Consider the following 21,676-nt stretch of genomic DNA (forward strand, 5'->3'; position numbering starts at 1 on the left):
TCGAGGGCCGAGGCACATTTTAAACTCCAAAAGAGGATCCGACCGGACTTTTCCTTGAGCGACCTGGTGGCCTTCACCGGCCGATGTTACTTCCTATGGTGGTTCGTGATTTTCTTGGTAGTACGTACTGGAGAGGCAGTAATGTTTTGTCGGATCGCTGGCTCTGTGTTGCTGGAACAGTGCTCCGATCGCCTGTGATGTGAAGTTTCTGAACCTGATAGCCAGCGATTTGGCTGAGCCTCCCTCGAGTTCAAATGGAATGATGTTCGAATAATTGCTGGAGCTGTCAAGATCCATCAGTGGTGTGGTAGTTTTGCTGTTGGTTTGGCGTATAATTAGTAGTTTGTGATTTTGCCTCTGTGGTGTGACAGTGTGGGTCTGTTTGAAGAGAGGTTTGTGAGTAATTGTGAGAAGAGCAAATAAAGGTAAAGAAAAATTAAAAAGGAAAAAAGATAAGAGAGCAACGACCACAGTGGGAGTCGAACCCACGACCTTCTGATCCGAAGTCAGACGCGCTAATCCACTGCGCTATGCGGTCATGATTGTACTATTGGGATGACTAACAACGCCAAAATTAGTTGAAACGTGAACGTACCACTATGGATCATAATCGCTCAAATATAGATACAGATGTCAAAATCCAAATTCAAAACGCAGAAAGGAAAGAAAAAGTACATTCTGAGGTCTGGGCAACCGCTTGCAAGCCAGGAGAGTCCAAAGCATACAGATTAACTGACAATTAACTACTAACAAGGTACTACATAGCGTAGCCTTAGGCCGGTGGTAGCTAAAATTTTTAGGAAACCATGTGAAGCTACTGCGTGCAAATCTTGTGCTGCCAATTGATTGATGGGTCCATGGATGGAGCTGTGCACTTAAACTACACACTGGCACAGCAAAAGACTGTTGTACTCCCACCGTCCATGTTTATTAGGCCCTTCACACTTTGAAATAAAGTTTGATCATACATTGGCGTAATAAATTATGTGTTATTTGTAGGAAATATAGTATCATTCAAAACATCCTATGTTGTTTGTAGAGAAGTAGTACTTTGCAAGGAGCAGTATATTGTTGGGTTTGGACCTACCTAGTACCTACCTCCCTACCTTGGCATGATTTTCATGATCCATGGATCTTATTGTATCAATTAATCATGACACCTCCGCCCAAACCAACCGAAATATCCTAGATACATAAATCTTTGCGAAAAGGAAATAAGTTTGTTCTTCTATATATCTGAGTTAACTTAATCTGTAATAGTTTATTTTAGATGAATATGGGGATTGTCTTTCCTTAGATGATTGTTCCAAAAAAAATATGTTTAAGCTACGGCCATCAGATTCAATGGGACACCGAAATTCTTCTTCAAATCATCATTATACGTGATGTCAGCTTGTAAGAAGAATCACATCTTTGTTCTGTTGTTGAATGTTGATGTGCATGGCTAATGGTGATTCAAATCAACTTTGGGATTTGGTATATGTTTTGATCGATGGAGAGAATTAAATCCATTAACAGTCGCCACAATGGCGCCTCCTCGCGCTGCCCACCTCTTCATTTTTACTGTGCTGGCGAGAAAAAAAAAAGAAAGGGGTAAAAAGGGGCGGACCGAGCGGAGACGCAATTGGGCGAAGACCTAGCATGGGGTCTCTGCACAAGCTCCTTCTCTCTTTGACGCCGCCGCCTCCTCCTTCACATGGGACGACCTACTAAGATCCCGCTCGCTCAGCCCGGCTCCCAGCTCCACTCGCTCGCTTAGCATTTTTTTTCCATCTTAGTTCCCCTGCCATCTACTATCCACGATTGCTAGTTTTATAAGAAAAGTGGCTATATTTTTTGTTTGGTAAAGTTTGTTAAATCAAAAGATGTTCACAGATTTAAAACCATGAATTTTCTAAAATTTTCAGGAATACAATTTTTTCATTAATTTCAAAAATATTCATAAATTTGAAATAATGCTTGCAAGTTTAAATCATGGCCATAAAATTTAATGTGTTAATTTGACTCATTTGAATAGATGGTCGTGAATTACAATGTGAAAAACAAATAAAAGAGAAGTAACGTAAAAAGGGAAAAAAAAACAGGAATCCACAACAATTATGGGCTTTGTTGGCTTGTGCGTTTGGTAGAGGGAGCCACAACAACAATGGGCTGGAGAGGTGGAGCCACCCCCAATGCTTTGTTTAATTATTTATAATTGTCAAATATATATATATATATATATAATTCATTTGCTCAGAAAAAAATATTTATAATTCAAATTAACTCCTAACTGGTTTTTTTAGCAATGGAACTATGTCTTTTCATGTAGAAGAAAAGAATTGAGCAGTTAACATGGAAAGCTGGCCATGTTTATGCCGTGCCCTCCATCCACTGTTGTAATCTGCTTAATTATATGGATTTGGGCCAATTTTCAAATAGGAAATCAGGTGGGGAGTTCCCCCTCTGATCCAGACAATTCAAGAAAAATAATCTTAACATCTCAACGATAAATACCAAAGTAGGTGAAGGAATAAAGTATAGGAGAACCTCCACTGAATAATAATGATTCAAGAAATAGTCTGATGAACAATAATGGAACACAACCATATCCATCTAATGCTTATTACATTTGCTAATTAAATAACTGCAGGACGCACTTCTATTTTAGTACCCTCTTGATCGACGATCTAGAAACAAGATCAAAGCTGCTAGCGAGCCGAAGACAGATGGGCGGATGTTCTAGCTTGGGGCGAAGAAGATCTCAGAGTCGAGCCTCTTGGAGCGGAACAACTTTTCCATCGCTGGACTGGTGTTGAAGGCTGACTCTAGTACTGCCGGCGAAATTGCCTTCCACACTGATGTCCTCCCCGCCAAGTGGCTAAATATCGGGCTGCATTGTTTTTGCATAATAGCATGATTGTTAATTAATCAGATTGATCAGAATATAATTGAAATATATGACAAATAAAATTGCAACATAGTGCAAGATTACAATACAAATAATTTTGCACAAAGAATTAGCATAAAAAAGCATGTTTTTATTTGTAAATCTCCCTTCAAATTTATATATATAGTAACCCTATAGAAAGCATATATGACAAGAGCTTCGCTTTAGTACCTCGCAATGATGGGAATATATGATAAATCCAAATTATTGAATAAAATTCAGTATAAATGTTGGAGACTTTATTTTAAAAGGTGCAAAACATGCCACAAATTTGTGCAACTAAAGTCCTATTTTAGAAAGAAGTTCTTTTTTTCCGAAAAGGGGGGGGGGTAGAAAGAAGTTCTTAGTTTAATTTTGCTAAACTGAACCAAAATATGCCGAACAGATAATGCAGCAGATCAAGAGTTTAGTCCATAGTCTAGTTCTTGTATGTAGATTGTAGAAAGAGAAAGAGCATATTTTGTACGTACTTGGGAGTGGTGATGATGGAGAACCACTCCATGCCGGTGTCGTCGGCGATCTTGGAGACGACAAAGAATCTGGGCACGATGAAGAGGCACCCGGCTTCGGCACGGGTCTCGAGCACGCGGGTGCCATCGATGCCCAGGACCTGGACGCGCCCGCCGCCGCGCACGATGTACGTGACCTGGTATGCCGAGTCGCAGGAGAAGCCCGGCGAGCACATGGAGCGGCCGCCGATCCTCACCAGGTCGGCGCCCAGCCCAACCTCCTTCACCAGTGGCAGGTTGGCCGTGTTGAGCACCACGACACAGCCGCCGCCCGGGATGTCCACGTCCAGCGGCGCCTCTAAACAGTTGAGCACCACGTCCTCCCGGTCCTCGGCGCGAGGCTCCGGCATCCGGTGCCCTGCGGCAATCTTCACAACGCCGGAGCCAGGCTGGGTGGAGACGATCTTAGCAGCAGCGTCCTGGTCAAGGTCCCAGGCGCGCGCGACGAACTCAGTGGAGAAGCCCGTGAAGATGCCGCTGGCGCCGGTGAGCTGGAAGTTGGTGAAGCGGCCTGGGGTGTGGCCCTTGGAGGTGTCGCCGAGGAAGAGCACCACGAGCTCGGCAGTGGATCCCTTGGTGTTGTGCCACCAGGTGACGGCGCTGAAGGGCAGCGCGAGCTCGTCGCCCTCCTTGACGGGGATCACCTTCTCCTTGGCCGCCTCAGGGAGCACGAGGCCGCCACTACCAGAAAAACTGGGGTTGCCGATGGCCAAATATATGCCGACGGCCCCTGTCGGCATCACCGGACATATGCCGACGGCCAAGGATAGGCCGTAGGCGTAGGAAAGCCGTCGGCATAAATCAATCTATGCCGACGGGGCCGTCGGGACCGCCCGAGATACGCCTACGGGTCCCGTCGGCATAGGTCAGGCCGTCGGCATAGCACGGGCCCACCTGCCCGGTCAGCGCTGACCATTTGACGGCGTTGAACCTACGCCGACGGGTGGTAACGGCGGCCGTCGGCATATCTGTGGCAGAGGTATGCCTACGGCATAGCCGTCGGCATAGGCCCCTCTGCCACGTCAACGATCCGTGTGCCACGCCACGTCATCGATCCGTGTGTGCGCAGGTATGCCGACGGCCTTGCCGTCGACATATATTTACTTTACTTAATTTTTATATTTATCTATGGCAGAGGTATGCCTACGGCACAGCCGTCGGCATAGGCCCCTTCGCCACATCATCGATCGTTGTGCCACGCCACGTCACCGATCCATGGGACAACCTCCGTGTGTGCACATATATGCCGATGGCCTTGCCGTCGGCATACGTGGGCATTACTTTATTTTTTTATTTTTACTTTGTTTTGTTATTTTTTACTTTATTTTAGTTTTTCCTTTTGCATAAGATAATTATGCCTTATCTAAAAAAACAAACCCGATGGTATATCGATTGCCCCCCGTTACGAACGTCGCTATCGCCGTGTCACGCAGGGGGGAAACGGTCGACACGAAAGGAATTCTGGTTGGGGGGGTTCGGGGTGTAGCTATGTCACCGAAACATCGCACGGGTCCCGATGCATATGTGAAAGTGTTCATGCATGCGTAGACGCCCGTCTTGGGGCTCCGAGGTGTGCCCCCCCCCCTCACGGACGGCGCCGCCGCCGGCACCTGGAGGGGGGAAACGGACGCGTGGGGTCTACACGGAGGGGATCTTGCTGTGGGTCTGGCCCGGATGTTGCTCCAAAGTGTTCCTATGGGCTGACCTAACACAACCGGGTGGGGAGGTCCACTGGTCAAAGCCCGTCCGTGCAAAGTCAAAGGGCTAGATCCCGTGGTCAAACGCTACAGGGTTAGGCGGGACGGGGGCACTGGGGGGTAGCAATGCCACCGGAGCGTCGCACCGGGCCCTCATACATGCGGGGTGGTGTGGTGGCATGTCCGAAGAGGCGGGACGCGTCTCCGGGGCGTGGCCCCCCCTCACGGACGGCGATGACACGGTAGTAGACGTTCTGCGGTAACGATGCGGCGTCAATATTACTAAATACTCGGAGCGCGATAAAATCATGAGTTTTTTTGCACGACGCGGGCACATGTGCTATAGGAACGATGGTATTTTTTTCATAATTTTTGGTGATGGAGAAGTATCCGAAAAATTCCCTCTACGCGGATTGCCCTTCGCGCGTCTACGGCTGTGGCCGGCGGCCTCCGGGGGCTAGCATGCCGCCAAATCTTGCGTAGGCGGCCTCTCACGAGTCTGGAAGTGTTGTGGCGGTTGCAAACGCCCGGCACGCGTGTCCGGGGTGTGCCCCCCCTCACGGACGGCGCCGCCGCCGGCACCTGGAGGGGGGAACTGACGCGTGGGGTCTACACGGAGGGGATCTTGCTGTGGGTCTGGCCCGGATGTTGCTCCAAAGTGTTCCTATGGGCTGACCTAACACAACCGGGTGGGGAGGTCCACTGGTCAAAGCCCGTCCGTGCAAAGTCAAAGGGCTAGATCCCGTGGTCAAACGCTACAGGGTTAGGCGGGACGGGGGCACTGGGGGGTAGCAATGCCACCGGAGGTGAGACTATTTTTTACATTGTCATGAGAGTCACACATATGTCATAACAAAAAAAATCACAAAGTATCTATGCCGACGGCTTAGCCATCGGCATAGCAGCGCGCACGGCCACGGATCGGTGACGTGGCAATGGGCCAGGCCTATGCCGACGGCCAACGGCCAAGCCGTCGGCATAGCAGCGCGCACGGCCACGGATCGGTGACGTGGCAAAGGGCCAGGCCTATGCCGACGGCCAAGCCGTCGGCATAGGTTGACCTTATCCGCTGCGGTTCGCCCCCGACCACCCATTCCCCATCTCCCCCTTTTCCTCCCGACCCACACTCGCGCCGCCGCCGGATCCTCTGCTCCGCCCGCCGCTGCCCTTCCTCTCCAGTCGCTGCCGCCGCCCTTCCCTCGCCCTGCTCCGCCGCCGCCCCACACGCGCTCTGGGCCGCCGCCGGCCTTCCTTCGCCACTCCCCGCAGCCTCCCCACCCGTGTTCCCCCCCCCGGCCTCGTCGTCTCGGCTCCCGCCGCCGCCGCCCTTCCCTTGCCGCGGTGGGGCGCATGGAATCCTCCCCGGCTACCCCTCGCCCGCGCCCTCATCGAGCTCGGTTTGGCCGGACCTCCCCGAGCCCACTCCTCCCTCAACGCCGCCCGACCGTCGCTCCGGCCGGCGGCTAGGCTGCACCGGCCCTCCTCTGCCGCTGCTCCGGCCGGCCTAGCCCGAGCCCGAGCTCCCCTCCGCCTTCCCCTCCATGCCTGCCCCCCCCCCCTTGAGCCGGCCCTCCCCCACGGTGAGCTCCTTCCCTCCCTCTTTGAAGCAATTTTTTTAATTTAGTTAGATGATAGATGGATGGATGCATTATGTATGATGATAGATGGTTATATGGATGAATGCATGCATTATGTATGATGATAGTTAGAAATGTGAGAAACGCAAGAAATGCAAAAAAAATAGATGATAGATGATGATAGATTATGATGTTAATGATGATAGATGATGATGTTGATGATAGATGATAATGCTTTTTTTATGCCTTGATAATTTTTAGATGATGACGATGACAGATTTCCATTTTTTTGCGAAAGAGATGATAAATGATGATGATTGTTGGATCATGATAAATGATGATGATGATTATTTTTTATGCTTCGATGATTGTTACATGATGATAGATGATGACGGCGATGTTCTTAAATTTTGTCACGGTGCAGGTTCTGTGGTGTTCCATCTCGGTGGAGTGATCGTCGTAGGAGCTGTTGGACCCCGATTGTCCCTCCACTATTAAACTACTTCCTCTACAGCCGAGGGTGAGCTACGAATAATGTCACTAGATTTCATTCTCAAGTCAAGTGGCGTAACCTAGGCGTCTCCCGTCCGAAAGGGTTGCATCGATAAATATGCATTCAATTGCATATTTATCACCGCAGCTCTTTCGGATTGTCCAGCGTTTTCCATGGACAGCCCGAGGATGTGTAGATTGGGTATGTTCTCCATGTTCTACCCCGTTCTGAGACAGGATTTCGGCAGCACCTCCCCATTGTTCTCCGGAGCACATTCTCTCGGCTATTTGCCGAGACGTGTATCTGGAGAACAGCGGGGAGGTGCTGCCGAAATTTGTCTCGGAACGGGGTAGAATGGAGAACGTACTCAATCTACAGATCCTCGGGTGGGATTAGGACCCATCTTTACCTATTAGAATGTAGGTGGATTAAACGCGGTAGAAACTGAAAATTTGATGTGATTAATTTAAGTGAATCCTTAATTATGTTGTGTGGGTTGCAAAAAAGCAGAGGATGGCAGATAATCAGTGGATGTACAGTGGTTTTATCCGTCGGAATCGATTAACATCAGAGTGGATCGCGAAAACCGATGTGTATTTGAAGGAGATATTCCGTCGTCCAATGAGAATTATCCCACCATGCCCCTGTGCGAGATGTGCCAGACGTCACCGTAGAAATCAGACGGACATGAGTGAGCACCTTCGCACGCACGGATATATGCCAAACTTTGACATGCCACCGATAAACATAGCCGAGCAGGACCGTGGTAGAGAGGAGGTGATGCGACAATGCATCGATGGATATGAGGACGATGGGGTCAGGGACATGCTAGATGATGTCATTGTTGCAGAAACGGCAAATGCGACACCTTCAGAGAATGAACTGGAGGAGCCGGAGGCAACCGCAAAGGCCTTCTTAGAGGTCTTGGCCTCGTCGAAGAAACCTCTTTATGCGGGTGCGAAAATATCTCAGCTGGATGCCATCTCGCAACTGATTGCAGTCAAGGCTGAGTACGGCTGTAGCCAGAAATGCTTCGAAGCATTCCTGGGAGTATGGGCTAACAGCCTCCCTGAGGGTCATGAACTGCCGAAAAGCATGTACGATACAAAGAAAATCATGAAGGCACTCTCTATGGATTATGAGAAAATAGATGTTTGCCCGAAGAATTGCCTTTTGTTTAGGCACGAGTATGCGGATGACAAGTACTGTAGGAAGTGCGGTTCGTCTCGGTACATTGAGGTGGTCGGTGAGGATGGTGAGAAAAAGCAGCTAACCATCCCCGTTAAGGTTCTTCGGTATCTTGATTTTATAAAAAGACTGCAACGCCTTTTCATCACGAAGGAGTCTGCCAAAATGATGAAGTGGCACAAGGAAGGTATAAGGTACAATCCAAAAAAAATCATACATCCATCGGGAGGGGAAGCATGGAAGTCATTCGATGAAGAATACCCCGAGGAAGCAGCTGAGGCTGGGAATGTCAGAATAGCCATACCAGGTGATGGGTTGAATCCATATGGTATGTCGTCCAATCCATACAGCTGCTGGCCTGTGTTTGTAATTCCGCTCAATCTTCCTCCCGGTGCCCTAATGCAACGGAAGACCATGTTCTTGTCGCTCATCATTCCGGGGCCTGAGTACCCGGGGAAGCAATTGGGTGTGTTTATGCAGCCGCTTGTGGATGCTTTGCACCATTCTTGGTACTTTCCGAGGTTGACATACGACCGGGATCTGCAGAGAAATTTCTTGATGAAAGTTTGGTTGCACTATTGCATGCATGACTTTCCCGTCTATGCTCTATTCTGCGGATGGTGTACAAGTGGTAAGATGCCATGCCCAGTGTGCATGCAGGCTCTGCGAATGATTTGGCTGAGTAAGGGTGGCAAGTATGTAGCCTTTGACCTGCATCGACAGTTCCTCCCTCCAGACCATCCAGACAGGGAAGACAAGAAGAACTTCACGAAAGGCCGGGTTGTTCATGAAGTAACCGAGATTCCAGCATTTTCGGGGGCAGATGTTCTTGCTCGGCTAAAAGCTCTCAAGCCTAAAGTCAAAGGCAAAGGCAAAGGCAAAGCCAAAGGCTTCGAGGGATATGATGAGACGCACAACTGGACGCACATTACCCCCTTCTCGCAGCTTCCCTATTTCAAGGACCTCAAACTTCCTTACAATATTGATGTGATGCACACCGAAAAGAATGTGGCAGAGTCCCTTTTCCACACGATCCTCAACATTCCTGATAAGACGAAGGATAACGTAAAAGCTAGAGCCGATCAACAGAGAATTTGTGATAGACCACGCCTGAACATGAAGCCCCCCACAGGCGGTCGAAAAAACTGGTTCAAGCCAGATGCTGACTTTGTCCTTAAACCGCCAGAAAAAAAAGAAGTACTTATCTGGCTGAAACAAATTTTGAAGTTCACCGATGGTTATGCATCGAATATAAGTAAGGGAGTCAATCTTTCAACGGGCAAAGTGACCGGCCTGAAGAGTCATGACTACCATGTATGGATTGAGCGGATAATGCCGGTGATGGTTCGAGGCTATGTCCCCGAGCATGTCTGGTGAGTGCTTGCCGAGCTTAGCCATTTCTTCCGCACGCTCTGTGCTAAAGAAGTAAGTAAAGAGGTGATTGAAAAATTGTATAAGAAGGCACCGGAGTTGATAGTCAAGCTAGAGAAGATCTTTCCGCCAGGCTTCTTTACTCCGATGACACATCTCATTCTGCACCTCGCGAACGAGGTATTGTTGGGGGGCCCTGTGCAAAATCGCTGGCAGTACGGCCCTGAGAGGCAGAACAAGCATCTCGGACGGAAATGTGGAAACAAAGCTAAGATTGAAGCTTCCATAGCTGAGGCAGTTATCCTAGAGGAGGTGTCAGACCTCAGGACATCATACTATCCAGACCACGTTCCCCATCTGCATAACAAGGTGCCTCGATACAATATAGAAGAGCCCAAGTATCAACCCAGGCTCGATCTATTCAACGCGCAAGGTGGGAGGGCTGGGGCCTCGAAATCTTATAACATGCCACGACAAGAGTGGGAGGACCTCATGTTCTATATCTTGCACAACATCAAGGAAGTTGAGGAAGTGTGGATGAGGTAATACCACTACACCATTCCTTTATGTCTTCCACATCATCATGTTTCATGTTCACTTAGTCCCGGTCTAACACCGCTTATCTTTTTTTAGTGATTTCGTTCAAGAGGAATGGACGGGAGTGAATCCTCCTACTAAGGCAGAGGCACTTACTCTTCTCCGTCATGGAAACCCTGGACGTAAAAATTTTGTTGCTTGGTTCATGGAGAAAGTAATTTCCCACACTCCCCTATTAAATACCTACTTCAACATTTATTAGTTAACCGAACTAATGCACGCAACAATTTCCATTATACTTGTAGGGAAAAGATCCGAACATATCTATGGATGATGAATTGAGATGGGTTTCCATGGGTTTTGACCCTACCGTCATGACATGTAAAAAGTATGATGTGAATGGGTATCGCTTCCATACAGAGGAGCACCAAAACAGCCACCCCGATCCCAAAACTATAAATACTGGAGTGTACACCCCCGGTCAAAATTCAGTAGACTACTACAGAAGGGTACAAAATATATACGAGGTTAAATTCCGCCAGGGGCGTGAGACCCTAAGTCTGCCTGTGTTCAAATGCCGATGGTTCGATCCGCGGGAGGGGGTAAAACATACGCCTTCCATTGGTTTGGTCGAAGTTAAACCATCAACCGTCTATGCCGGAGCCGATCTCTTCATTGCGGCTACCCAAGCTACACAAGTATATTATCTGCCTTACCCATGCCAGAAAGTGTATCTAAAGGGTTGGGAAGTTGTGTTCAAGGTGTCGCCACATGGTAAGCTACCAGACCCGAATGAAGACGATTACTACAACATTAACCCCATGACATACGAGGGAGTGTTCTATCAAGAGCAACCTGATGATGATGATGATGTGGTTAGAAACGATGACGCTAGACCATTGGATGATGATGATGATGTGGTTAGAAACGATGACGCTAGACCATTGGGTGATGATGATGTGGACCCAAACGTCGACGATGCACGGAATGATGGTGAGACCATTGTCAATGAAAATGACATACTTATGCTAAAAAAGTTAAACGAAGACGCTGACGACGAGGAAGAGCCTCCACCTCCGTCGGACAACGAAGATGATATGATTGATAGTGATGATGAGACGGACCGAGAAAGAGGTTACAACAGTGATGATTCATATGGGTTCTAGCAGATGTACGTTTCAAGTATTTTTTTTCTATAGTTTAGGAATATGCCTTTTTATGCATTTTTATTAATGTGTTTATTATCATGCCTTTTCCTTCATTTCATTAATTTACTAATTTCTTTTTCTCTTTTCAATGCAGGTTCGTGGAACATGGGCAAGGGGAAGGCCGACGGCGTGGGTTTCCTACGCAAGGTCGTCGGCCTGCCTAGTCGGAGTGGTCGAGCACGTAATCCTCCCCCTCGGCTACTTGACGATGACTCCTCACAGGGAGGTCGAGGGAGAGGTGCCCCTAGAGGAGGAGGGGGCGGGGGGAGAGCCTCTAGAGGACGAGGTGCTGGGGGGAGAGCCACTACAGGGGGCCGCGGCCAGAAAAAGCCTCACCGACTTAGGGGTGTTGTCTTCAAGGCCCTCCTCTAGTGAGGTACCCTCCTCTAGTGAGGTACCCTCCTCTAGTGAGGTACACTCTAGGGAGGAGGAGGAGGAGGAGGAGGAGGTGGTGGTGGAGGAGGAGGAGGTGGTGGAGGAGGAGGCAGGCGAGGAGGAGGAGGAGGAGGAGGAGGAGGTTGGGGAGGAGGTTGGGGAGGGGGAGGCAGGCGAGGAGGAGGGTGGTGGCGGGGATGATGGTGGTGACGGGAAGGGGGTTGACAAGAAGGGGTGGCTGCGTGGCAACGCAAAGCTACCAAAGCAGGTTCCTGCTACTGAGGAGCAGAAGTGGCTCATTGAGCCCACGGAAAAAGAGTAAGTGGTTCATTATTTTGCTTGTCACATGCTTATTCTGGTTGTTATTTATTTTGCTTGTCACATGCTAATAGTTCATTCTTTTGCAGCAACTGGATATATTCTAAAGGGGTCCGTATTCCCAACGGCCTCATCACCGTCTTGCTGAAGTTATATTGGCCGGGGTTGTACTGTCCTGATCCAGTCAGGCAGCCGGACCGTCGGGTTTTGGCCACGAGCTGGGACCACTGGGAAGCGGCCCGCCACGCAGACCATGAGACCCATGCCAAGGCCGTGATCACTACTTTCTGGGTGAGTTCTCTTCAGAAGCACAAGTCCATTCTAGTTTCATGAATGATTTAACTCATGGCTTCTTCCATTCTTGTTTCATGCATGATTGTAGACATTCTATCGAGTTCTTCCGGAGCACAGGGCTAGAGCGGACCAGATCGTGCTGCGCCAATGCAAGAAGAAGGCCCGCCAGATGCAGTACGAGGTGCACTATGTGGCCATCTGCACATACTACCACGACTATCTTGGTGTGAAGATGACCAAGGAAGAAGCGCGGAGGATGGCCATTACCTTGGAGAGGCCCGAGTTCTTGGCGGTAAGTATAAAAGATTTTTCATTATGCTTTCATTATGCTTTCATTACCTTGTGGTACATTATGCTTTATGCTTTATGCTTCCATAACACCAATTTGGACACACCTACATGCCATTATGCTTTTATTATGTAGGTGTGTCCAAATTGGTGTTATGGAAAAGACGAGTCCTGGGCGGCATTGGTGGATCTTTGGTGTGATGAGGCTGGAGCCTGGGCGGCTATGAGAACCAAAAATAAGGCTAACCGAGGGACGGAGGGAGTACATGCTCAGGGAAACCGAAACCACTATCTCCACAAGGCAGTTAATGTATGACTAACCCCATTAAACATTCTTCTTCTTCTATTTACCATCACTTTCTTATGTATGACTAATCTCTGTTTGGTGGTACAGGAGGAGAAACTGAAGCAGCCGCTCTCAGACATGCAGGCGTGGGAGATCGCCCATACGCGGAAGGACTCCAAGCCTGTGTTGGGGAACGTAGCAGAAATTCAAAATTTTCCTACGTGTCACCAAGATCTATCTATGGAGAGACCAGCAACGAGGGGAGGGAGAGTGCATCTACATACCCTTGTAGATCGCTAAGCGGAAGCGTTCAAGTGAACTGGGTTGATGGAGTCGTACTCGTCGTGATTCAAATCACCGATGATCAAGTGCCGAACGCACGGCTCCTCCGCGTTCAACACACGTACAACCCGGTGACGTCTCCCACGCCTTGATCCAGCAAGGAGAGAGGGAGAGGTTGAGGAAGACTCCATCCAGCAGCAGCACAACAGCGTGGTGGTGATGGAGGAGCGTGGCAATCCTGCAGGGCTTCGCCAAGCACCACAGAAGAGGAGGGAGAGAGATATGCAGGGCTGCACCAACCAGAGATCAAATCACGTGTGTTTTGGGGCAGCCCTAGGCCTCTATTTATATGGGGAAGGGGAGGGGCTGCGCCCCCTCTAGGGTTCCCACCCCTAGGGGGGGCGGCAGCCCTAGATGGGGACAAGGGTGGCGGCCAAGAAGGGAGAGGGGAGGGAGGCGCCACTAGATGGGCCCTAAGGCCCATCCCCTTTAGGGTTTGCCCCCTTCCCACCTCTTAGGCGCCATGGGCCCTTGTGGGAGGTGCACCAGCCCACTAAGGGGCTGGTCCCTCACCACTCTTAGCCCACGCAAGCCTCCAGGGTTGGTGGCCCCACTTGGTGGACCCCCAGGACCCTCCCGGTGGTCCCGGTACATTACCGATAAACCCCGAAACTCTTCCGGTGACCAAAACAGGACTTCCCATATATAAATCTTTACCTCCGGACCATTCCGGAACTCCTCGTGACGTCCGGGATCTCATCCAGGACTCCGAACAACATTCGGCAACCACATACAAGCTTCCTTTATAACCCTAGCGTCATCGAACCTTAAGTGTGTAGACCCTACGGGTTCGGGAGACATGCAGACATGACCAAGACGTTCTCCGGTCAATAACCAACAGCGGGATCTGGATACCCATGTTGGCTCCCACATGTTCCACGATGATCTCATCGGATGAACCACGATGTCAAGGACTTAATCAATCCCGTATACAATTCCCTTTGTCTAGCGGTATGATACTTGCCCGAGATTCGATCGTCGGTATCCCGATACCTTGTTCAATCTCGTTACCGGCAAGTCTCTTTACTCGTTCCGTAACACATCATCCCGTGATCAACTCCTTGATCACACTGTGCACATTATGATGATGTCCTACCGAGTGGGCCCAGAGATACCTCTACGTTTACACGGAGTGACAAATCCCAGTCTCGATTCGTGCCAACCCAACAGACACTTTCGGAGATACCTGTAGTGCACCTTTATAGTCACCCAGTTACGTTGTGACGTTTGGTACACCCAAAGCACTCCTACGGTATCCGGGAGTTGCACAATCTCATGGTCCAAGGAAATGATACTTGACATTAGAAAAGCTTTAGCATACGAACTACATGATCTTGTGCTAGGCTTAGGATTGGGTCTTGTCCATCACATCATTCTCCTAATGATGTGATCCCGTTATCAACGACATCCAATGTCCATGGTTAGGAAACCGTAACCATCTGTTGATCAACGAGCTAGTCAACTAGAGGCTTACTAGGGACATGGTGTTGTCTATGTATCCACACATGTATCTGAGTTTCCTATCAATACAATTATAGCATGGATAATAAACGATTATCATGAACAAGGAAATATAATAATAACTAATTTATTATTGCCTCTAGGGCATATTTCCAACAGTCTCCCACTTGCACTAGAGTCAATAATCTAGTTCACATCGATATGTGATTAACACTCAAGGTCACATCCCCATGTGACTACGGCAAGAAGACCGCGGGGAGGAAGCATGCCTACTCCGAAACGTATCTGAAGTTGCATCCTGACACACCTGACCCCATTGCGGCGCCTCTGGACGACAGGGCGGTGGTGAGCATGGGGCCCAAGGAGCACGGTCGGGAGGCGGTTCTCGATGCTGTGATCACTCCTAGTATCTCCTACACACAGCTTCGTCGGATCAACCCGAGCCTGAGCCAGCGCACGAGCCAGCCAGTGACCAGTACACAGTCCCTCTTTCAGGAGCAACAATCTGTTAGTATTTTCCCTCTTATCTTCATTGCTCACTTCATTTTCCGCATTTAGTAGTTTTATGAGTTCCATCATGTCATACCGTATGCCTACATGGAGTACACACGCCAGGAGACCATGGCGTGGCATCAGAGGCTTTATGAACACCAAGTGCAGAGGGATAGCCAGATGCAGCAGGCTTTTCAGGATATGGCGGCCGGCAGGTGTCCTAAGTTCCCTCCAGCACAATGCCCTCCAGCACAACCAGTGCTGATGAGCTTTGAGGAGTTTGTGGCACAGAACGCTGGCCCCTCGCCGGTTAGTTCATCCCCAATCTATTCACCCAAAGCATGTCATGCCTTTCAACACAGTCATATATCCCGTGCATATGTCTTTTCAACATCCAGGGAACATGTGGATCTACCGTTGGCGGCGGTCTTCGCAGCACTCCGGAGAAACGGAGCCCGACCACTCCGATCCACGGAGGCGGAGGCGGAGGCGGTCTTGGAGGTAGCGCTGCCGCTAGCAGTGACGACCTAGGCTTTGGCCGTCTTGGCGGTGACGACCTCCGCGGTGCTCGATGATCCTTGTGTGGTGATGATGCTTGAGATGACTTGTGTGTGGTGATGATCATTTAGATGACTTGTGTGCTTCTCTATATGCTTATGTTGGTTGTGATGATGTTCATTTAGAGACTTGTGTGTGATGATGCTTATGCATATATTGTTGTGATGGTGCCGGATGGTATCCCGTTGTGTTTTATATGTCTATCTCATCATATATATCTGCTGATATGTGCTGCTATTTGAATTGAATTGATCTGAAAACAAACAGGAAAAAGAAAAAAAAAGCAAAAGCAAACTATGCCGACGGCTAGGCCGTCGGCATAGGGCTAGCGTGAGCTCCCAGTAGCTGACACGTGGGCGCCTATGCCGACGGCCTAGCCGTCGGCTTAGTTTAAAAACTGTGCCGACGGCTAGGCCGTCGGCATAGGCGCCCACGTGTCAGCTACTGGGAGCTCTGTATGAAGGACTATGCCGACGGCCTGGCCGTCGGCTTAGTTTCACATTATGCCGACGGCCAAGCCGTCGGCATAGCCCTGGTCCTAGAGCAGCGGCTGGTCGCCACGTGGCACACCTATGCCGACGGCTCGACCGTCGGCATAGTGGTGCCACGTGGCGACCGTTCGTTGGGCAGACTTGACGGCGGCCGCCGTTAGGCGTGATAGTTGCCGACGACCAAGGCCGTCGGCATAGATGTACGGCCCCCGTCGGCGTATCATATATGCCGACGGCTTTCTATGCCGACGGCCTCCCTGGCTGTGCCGACGCATATGTTGCCGACGGCCCTATGCCGACGGGGGCCGTCGGCATAGGCCTATCCCGACGGGACTCAGGGCTATGCCGACGGCCAGGGGGGCGATTCTGGTAGTGCGCAGGCGCCGGCGCCCTGGAGCACGTAGGCGACCTTGGCAGAGTCGGAGTAGCTGGGAAGGGCGAGCCCGCCGGCGGAGAGGTGCAGCTTTGCGGCGCCGATGGAGGCCGCGCCGAGCATCGGCTGGTCGGCCGGCGACCAGTCGTAGTACGAGCCACCATCGCTGCCATAGGCCTTGGCAGGCTTCTTGGGCGACAGGTCCATGCACATGACTTCGGCGGTGGTAGTGCGCTGCACCATTGTGATCAGGATGAGAAAAACGTTCTTGGCGTGGGAGAGGAGGAAAAGGTGGCGGCCGAAGGGTGCGTATTTCTAGTTGATGCTGGTGCCTGACTGCCTGGTTCGTTGGATTAGGATAAGGATTGTTTGTTCTAACTAATTATCCCATTTTACTCGCTCGCTCGAGAGATTAGCTTGACGATGGATTAGGATCTGCACGCAAGGATGAATTGACTGGTGCGCATGATTAGGATACGCTTGCAAACTTGGGCTGTAAACATTATTTTTGGTGATAAAGTCGACAAAATATTGTTTTTTCACTGAAAAAACAAAAGAGAACAACTTTTTTATGATAAAGTCAACAAATTATTGCAACGTACACCATGCGTTATTCAGAAATAGATAAACGCAAGAATACGTAAATATATGTCAAAAAAAAAACCCACAGCAGATGCCATGATATTGATGATGTAACTGACATGCCGTGAATAACAAAAATTGCCATGGTAAATAATAAAATTGCCATGCTATCATGATAACATCACACCTATGTGTTATTGTATATGAACAATCATGAAAACATGGCGCCACACTAATTATCAAAATTTCATATCTACATGAGAAATTTAGAAATGTTTGTTCATATCAATGGCAATAGAAAAAATTTAAAAGACATCATGGCAAAAAAATTAATTTTTCCATATACATGTAGGATTGCGGCACGTCATGAAGAAATGATGCAGGCAAAAAGAAAAAAATGTGGCAACTTTTGAAGTAAATATTATTCTCTAAATCACATCAGCTTTAGGAAAAAAAAATAGTTGTCATAGTCACATGGAAAAAATTAGGAATTTCATTCTCTAAGACATGGCAAATTTTGGAAAATTTAAATAGGCGCGTGGCCAGTTTCAAAATTTTGTTCTGGGATCAATGCAAATTTGGAAATTTGGTTTCTCGAAAACATGGTAACTTTTGAAATTCGTATAAGTACGCCTGCAAATTGAGGAATTGTGTTTTATGAAATCATGGCAACTTTTAGAAATTTGTAACTGGCACATGAAAAAATTAGGTTGTTCTCTACAACATGAATTGATTTTAGAAAAATGAGGAGTTTTGCCATGATTTTGTAAATTTGTAATGGGCACATCGCAAATTTAGGAATTTTGTTCTTTGAAAATAAAGATGGAAAATTTAGGAATTTGACATGGGTACATGGAAAAAATAGGAATTCGCCATGAACACATGACAAATTTAGGGATTTTGTTCTATAAAAATTAATGAACTTATAAAAATTATAATTAGCACATGGAAAAGTTTGGATTGTTTTTTGTAAAACATGGAAAATTTTGGAAAAACATTCTCGAAATCATGGCGGCTATATATTTGCATAGATTTTGAAAAAAAATCAAGGAAACATGGCTAATGTACAGGAAAAGTTATATAAAATCATGGCGTATACATGTGAATTTGTATAAAAAGAACCTAAAATATGGTACACCTAGGGCCGCGGTCGCCGCCACGCCCTGCCATGCCTTGCCTTGCCTGCGGTCGCCGCCACGCCCTGCCTCACCTAAGGCCGCGGCCAAGCCTTGCCTCCCCTGAGGCCGCCCCCTCCCTCCCCTATCAGATCTACATCCTCCACCTCTTCCACAACCAGCCCTGCTGACCTTTGGTGCCCATGCCTCCTCATTGCCACCTACAGCACCCGGCGAGCGGCCATGGGGATGCTGGGGAGGGGAGGATATTCGCCGACTTGAGAGGGGAAGCGAGGGTCTCACCGGCTCGGGAGAGAGATGGCATGAGGAGAGGAGAGGAGATAGAAATAGATCGGGATGGAGAAGAGAGAAGAAACAGAAGAGGAAGAGCCGTCTTAAATTTAGGCACCACATGTAAGTTAATGGTCAAACTAAACACTCAAATGAACGATTTGTTTAGAACCGGGTCTGACTTGTCATAAACCAAATCAATTTTAAATCATGTGGTCGTTTGAGATTTTTTTGAAAGAGTAAACCATTGATGTTGTAGGTATCCGCGACAAACAAAAATTCGGTACATTTATGAACCATGACCCAAAAAGTGGTAGTTTTATGCTATTTACTCTAAAAATTTACACACATGTACATTACATCCCTATGCATATGTGTTTTTTTCCAGAATTTTCTAAAATTTATAAGTATAATTTTTTTAATTGTCAATACGCTCCATGGAGGGCTAGCTCTAAAGTGTAATTTTGATAAATATCTCACTACATGTAATCCTCATCAGGCTCTTCATCATGTCCAACTAAATGGCTACCACAACTGGGATGTATGAGACCTTTAGCTCGATCTTCGCACCCTGTACAACAGGCTTAACAAGAAAGACACTACATTAGTAAATGGCCAACGCAAATAAAAAAATGAAAATGATCTTCATAGCTAGAGCACAGTGTATTAGTAGCATCAAAAAATTAAAGGAAAATATGAAGATACCTTTGTCATTCTCTTTTGATTGCTTGAAGTCATCCTCCCAAAGGCATGCAGAGAAGAACATATTTCTCATCGATGACCTTAAGGCGCAATTCAGCAAAAAACATTGTCTGTTTACCATCTAGTCCTTTCACTAAGAAGTTGTAATGCAAATAACTTTTTGAGTCCTCATCAAGTAAAATGTTTCTTTCTTTCACTTGCACAAATTCAAGATCAGTAGGCTGCAATATAATAGATATGCATGTCAATATTACAGGCCCACTTTAGATAAATAGTAAATTGCATTTCAGTTCTGCAGCTAGCTTGAATAATGGGCTAAATAAGTGGTCTCACTTGCAAAAGAATCTAAAAAAACTCACTATTGTGGCTATTCACTTTAGTAAACCGCATGTCCATTCTGAAAACAACAAGACTGGTAATATCGTACAATAACAAACTAATTAACGTGAGTTGGTTAAGATAAATAGTGAACTACATGTGTGTTCTTAAAAAATATAGAAGTAGCATTAACAGAGTAATATAGTCATGGAAGAATAACTAGAATACTAATAATTGACTGATATGTGTGGTGACCTGCATGTTATTTTGCTTAGTATATAGACTTCAAGTGCCCTCATCAAGCTCTTGCGATCATCCTCTTCAATTTCCCTAACATACTCCTCACAAGCCTTAGCAATAGCCGCGTCAAAATCCTTGACAGTAATAGATTCTAATTCCCTAGGAGTGGGGTCATCCCAAGTCTCCAACCTTGTGTCATAACTGTATGAGATAAAAAAAAGAGAGAGAAACGAATAATCAATTAATCGATCATGAGTTGAATTGTTTCAGTTCTGAAAAACTGGTGCGGATGAAAAGAAAGCCGTCTCAGCAAATTCAAATTAGAGGACATGTTGATTAGATTTTCTTCTGAAATAAAGCAGTAGCAGCCAAAAATGATAAGAGACGTGATCACGTGAGTGTATATATAATATGTTGGCAGTCCAACTTGAGATTCATCATGCAATGGATATTGTGATGATTAGAAGATGTCTACATGTCTAATGCTATTTTTGCAGCCAAGGAGGTAGAAGTTATCCAAATTGAAGCAGCCGGGGCAGCCAAAAAAAAGTATAACTGTTTCGTTTGTGACATATAAGAGGCCTCAAATAAAACCCTTGTGGACATGCATGGATGGCTTAATTCACCGGCTCCCTTAGTCGGTGAGTTGGACCTCTCAGACGGGGCAGTTATCGAACCAACTATATCATATTAGTGCAAATTAATCAAGAGATGGGAGGCCATGCTGACGCAAACTGAAAATTCCTAAGTCCTTTGTTTTTCCTAGAGACTAGAAAGAAGTTAATCGTCAAGTGTATATAGAAAGTCTGGTCTGGTGTTTTATGATTCGATTCGATTCGATTGGGTGTGCGGTCGACTAAGTTTACTACATGGATGCAAGAAAAGGAATAAAAAACAGTTGCAATATAAGATACGGTGGTGGATATACGCATACGTACTAGTCGAAACGTTGACCATCCCAAAGTTTGACGAGATAAGACGGTAGATTGTCCTCGTCGAACGGCAGATCTTCTTCGTCCTGGGGGGTCCTCCGCTGCTTATCCATGTCCTTCACTCATACACAAATCAATCGTAAACACACGCGACGCGAGGGGAGGGCGGGTATAATCCCGATCCGGCCGATCGACGAGGAAAACAAGGGGGCAAATAAAGCGAATCACCTGCGACTGTCGAGAGGTTTCAGTAGAGGGACGGGGGTAGGCGTCCTCGGGGTGAGCATGCCGGACATCTTCTTCGTCTTGCGGTACATCTTCTTCTTCGTCTGACGGTACATCTTGGTCTAGCGGTACTTCTTCTTCGTCTAACCGCAGATCGTCTTCGTCCTCGGGGGTCCTCCGCTGCTTATCCATATCCTTCACTCATTCACAAATCAATCGTAAGCACACGCACGCGGACGGAGGGTTTAATCCCGATCGGCCGATGGCAACAAAAACAAGGGGGCAAATAAAGCGAATCACCTGCGACTGTCGAGAGGTTTCAGTAGAGGGACGGGGGTAGGCGTCCTCTGGGTGAACATGCCGGACATCTTCTTCTTCGTCTGGCGGTACATCTTCTTCTTCGTCTGACGGTACATCTTGGTCTAGCGGTACTTCTTCTTCGTCTAACCGCAGATCGTCTTCGTCCTCGGGGGTCCTCCGCTGC

At 47.8% G+C, this 21,676-nt stretch overlaps 1 protein-coding gene and 1 non-coding gene across 4 annotated transcripts; both read right to left on the reverse strand.

Annotated features, from left to right (window-relative positions):
• Positions 1-464: 464 nt before the first annotated feature.
• Positions 465-538, reverse strand: TRNAR-UCG. Its single transcript has one exon. It is a non-coding gene; the product is annotated as a tRNA-Arg (tRNA).
• Positions 539-2,721: 2,183 nt separating this feature from the next.
• LOC125549536 (11S globulin seed storage protein 2-like) lies at positions 2,722-17,030 on the reverse strand. Of its 3 annotated transcripts, XM_048712932.1 has the most exons (4): positions 16,797-17,000; positions 13,489-13,490; positions 3,400-4,119; positions 2,722-2,872 (listed from the first exon to the last, which is right to left on the reverse strand). In XM_048712932.1, exons 1-4 carry the CDS (start codon positions 16,998-17,000, stop codon positions 2,722-2,724), a joined length of 1,077 nt encoding a protein of 358 aa, XP_048568889.1. The 3 variants fall into 3 exon arrangements, with proteins under 3 accessions (XP_048568889.1, XP_048568887.1, XP_048568888.1); XM_048712930.1 differs by lacking the exon at positions 13,489-13,490 and having other exon boundaries at positions 3,400-4,117; positions 16,793-17,030; XM_048712931.1 differs by lacking the exon at positions 13,489-13,490 and having other exon boundaries at positions 3,400-4,128; positions 16,804-17,000.
• Between the last annotated feature and the right edge of the window lie 4,646 nt (positions 17,031-21,676).

This window comes from Triticum urartu, chromosome 3 (assembly GCF_003073215.2).
Source record: "Triticum urartu cultivar G1812 chromosome 3, Tu2.1, whole genome shotgun sequence".
NCBI classification, from domain to species: Eukaryota; Viridiplantae; Streptophyta; class Magnoliopsida; order Poales; family Poaceae; genus Triticum; species Triticum urartu.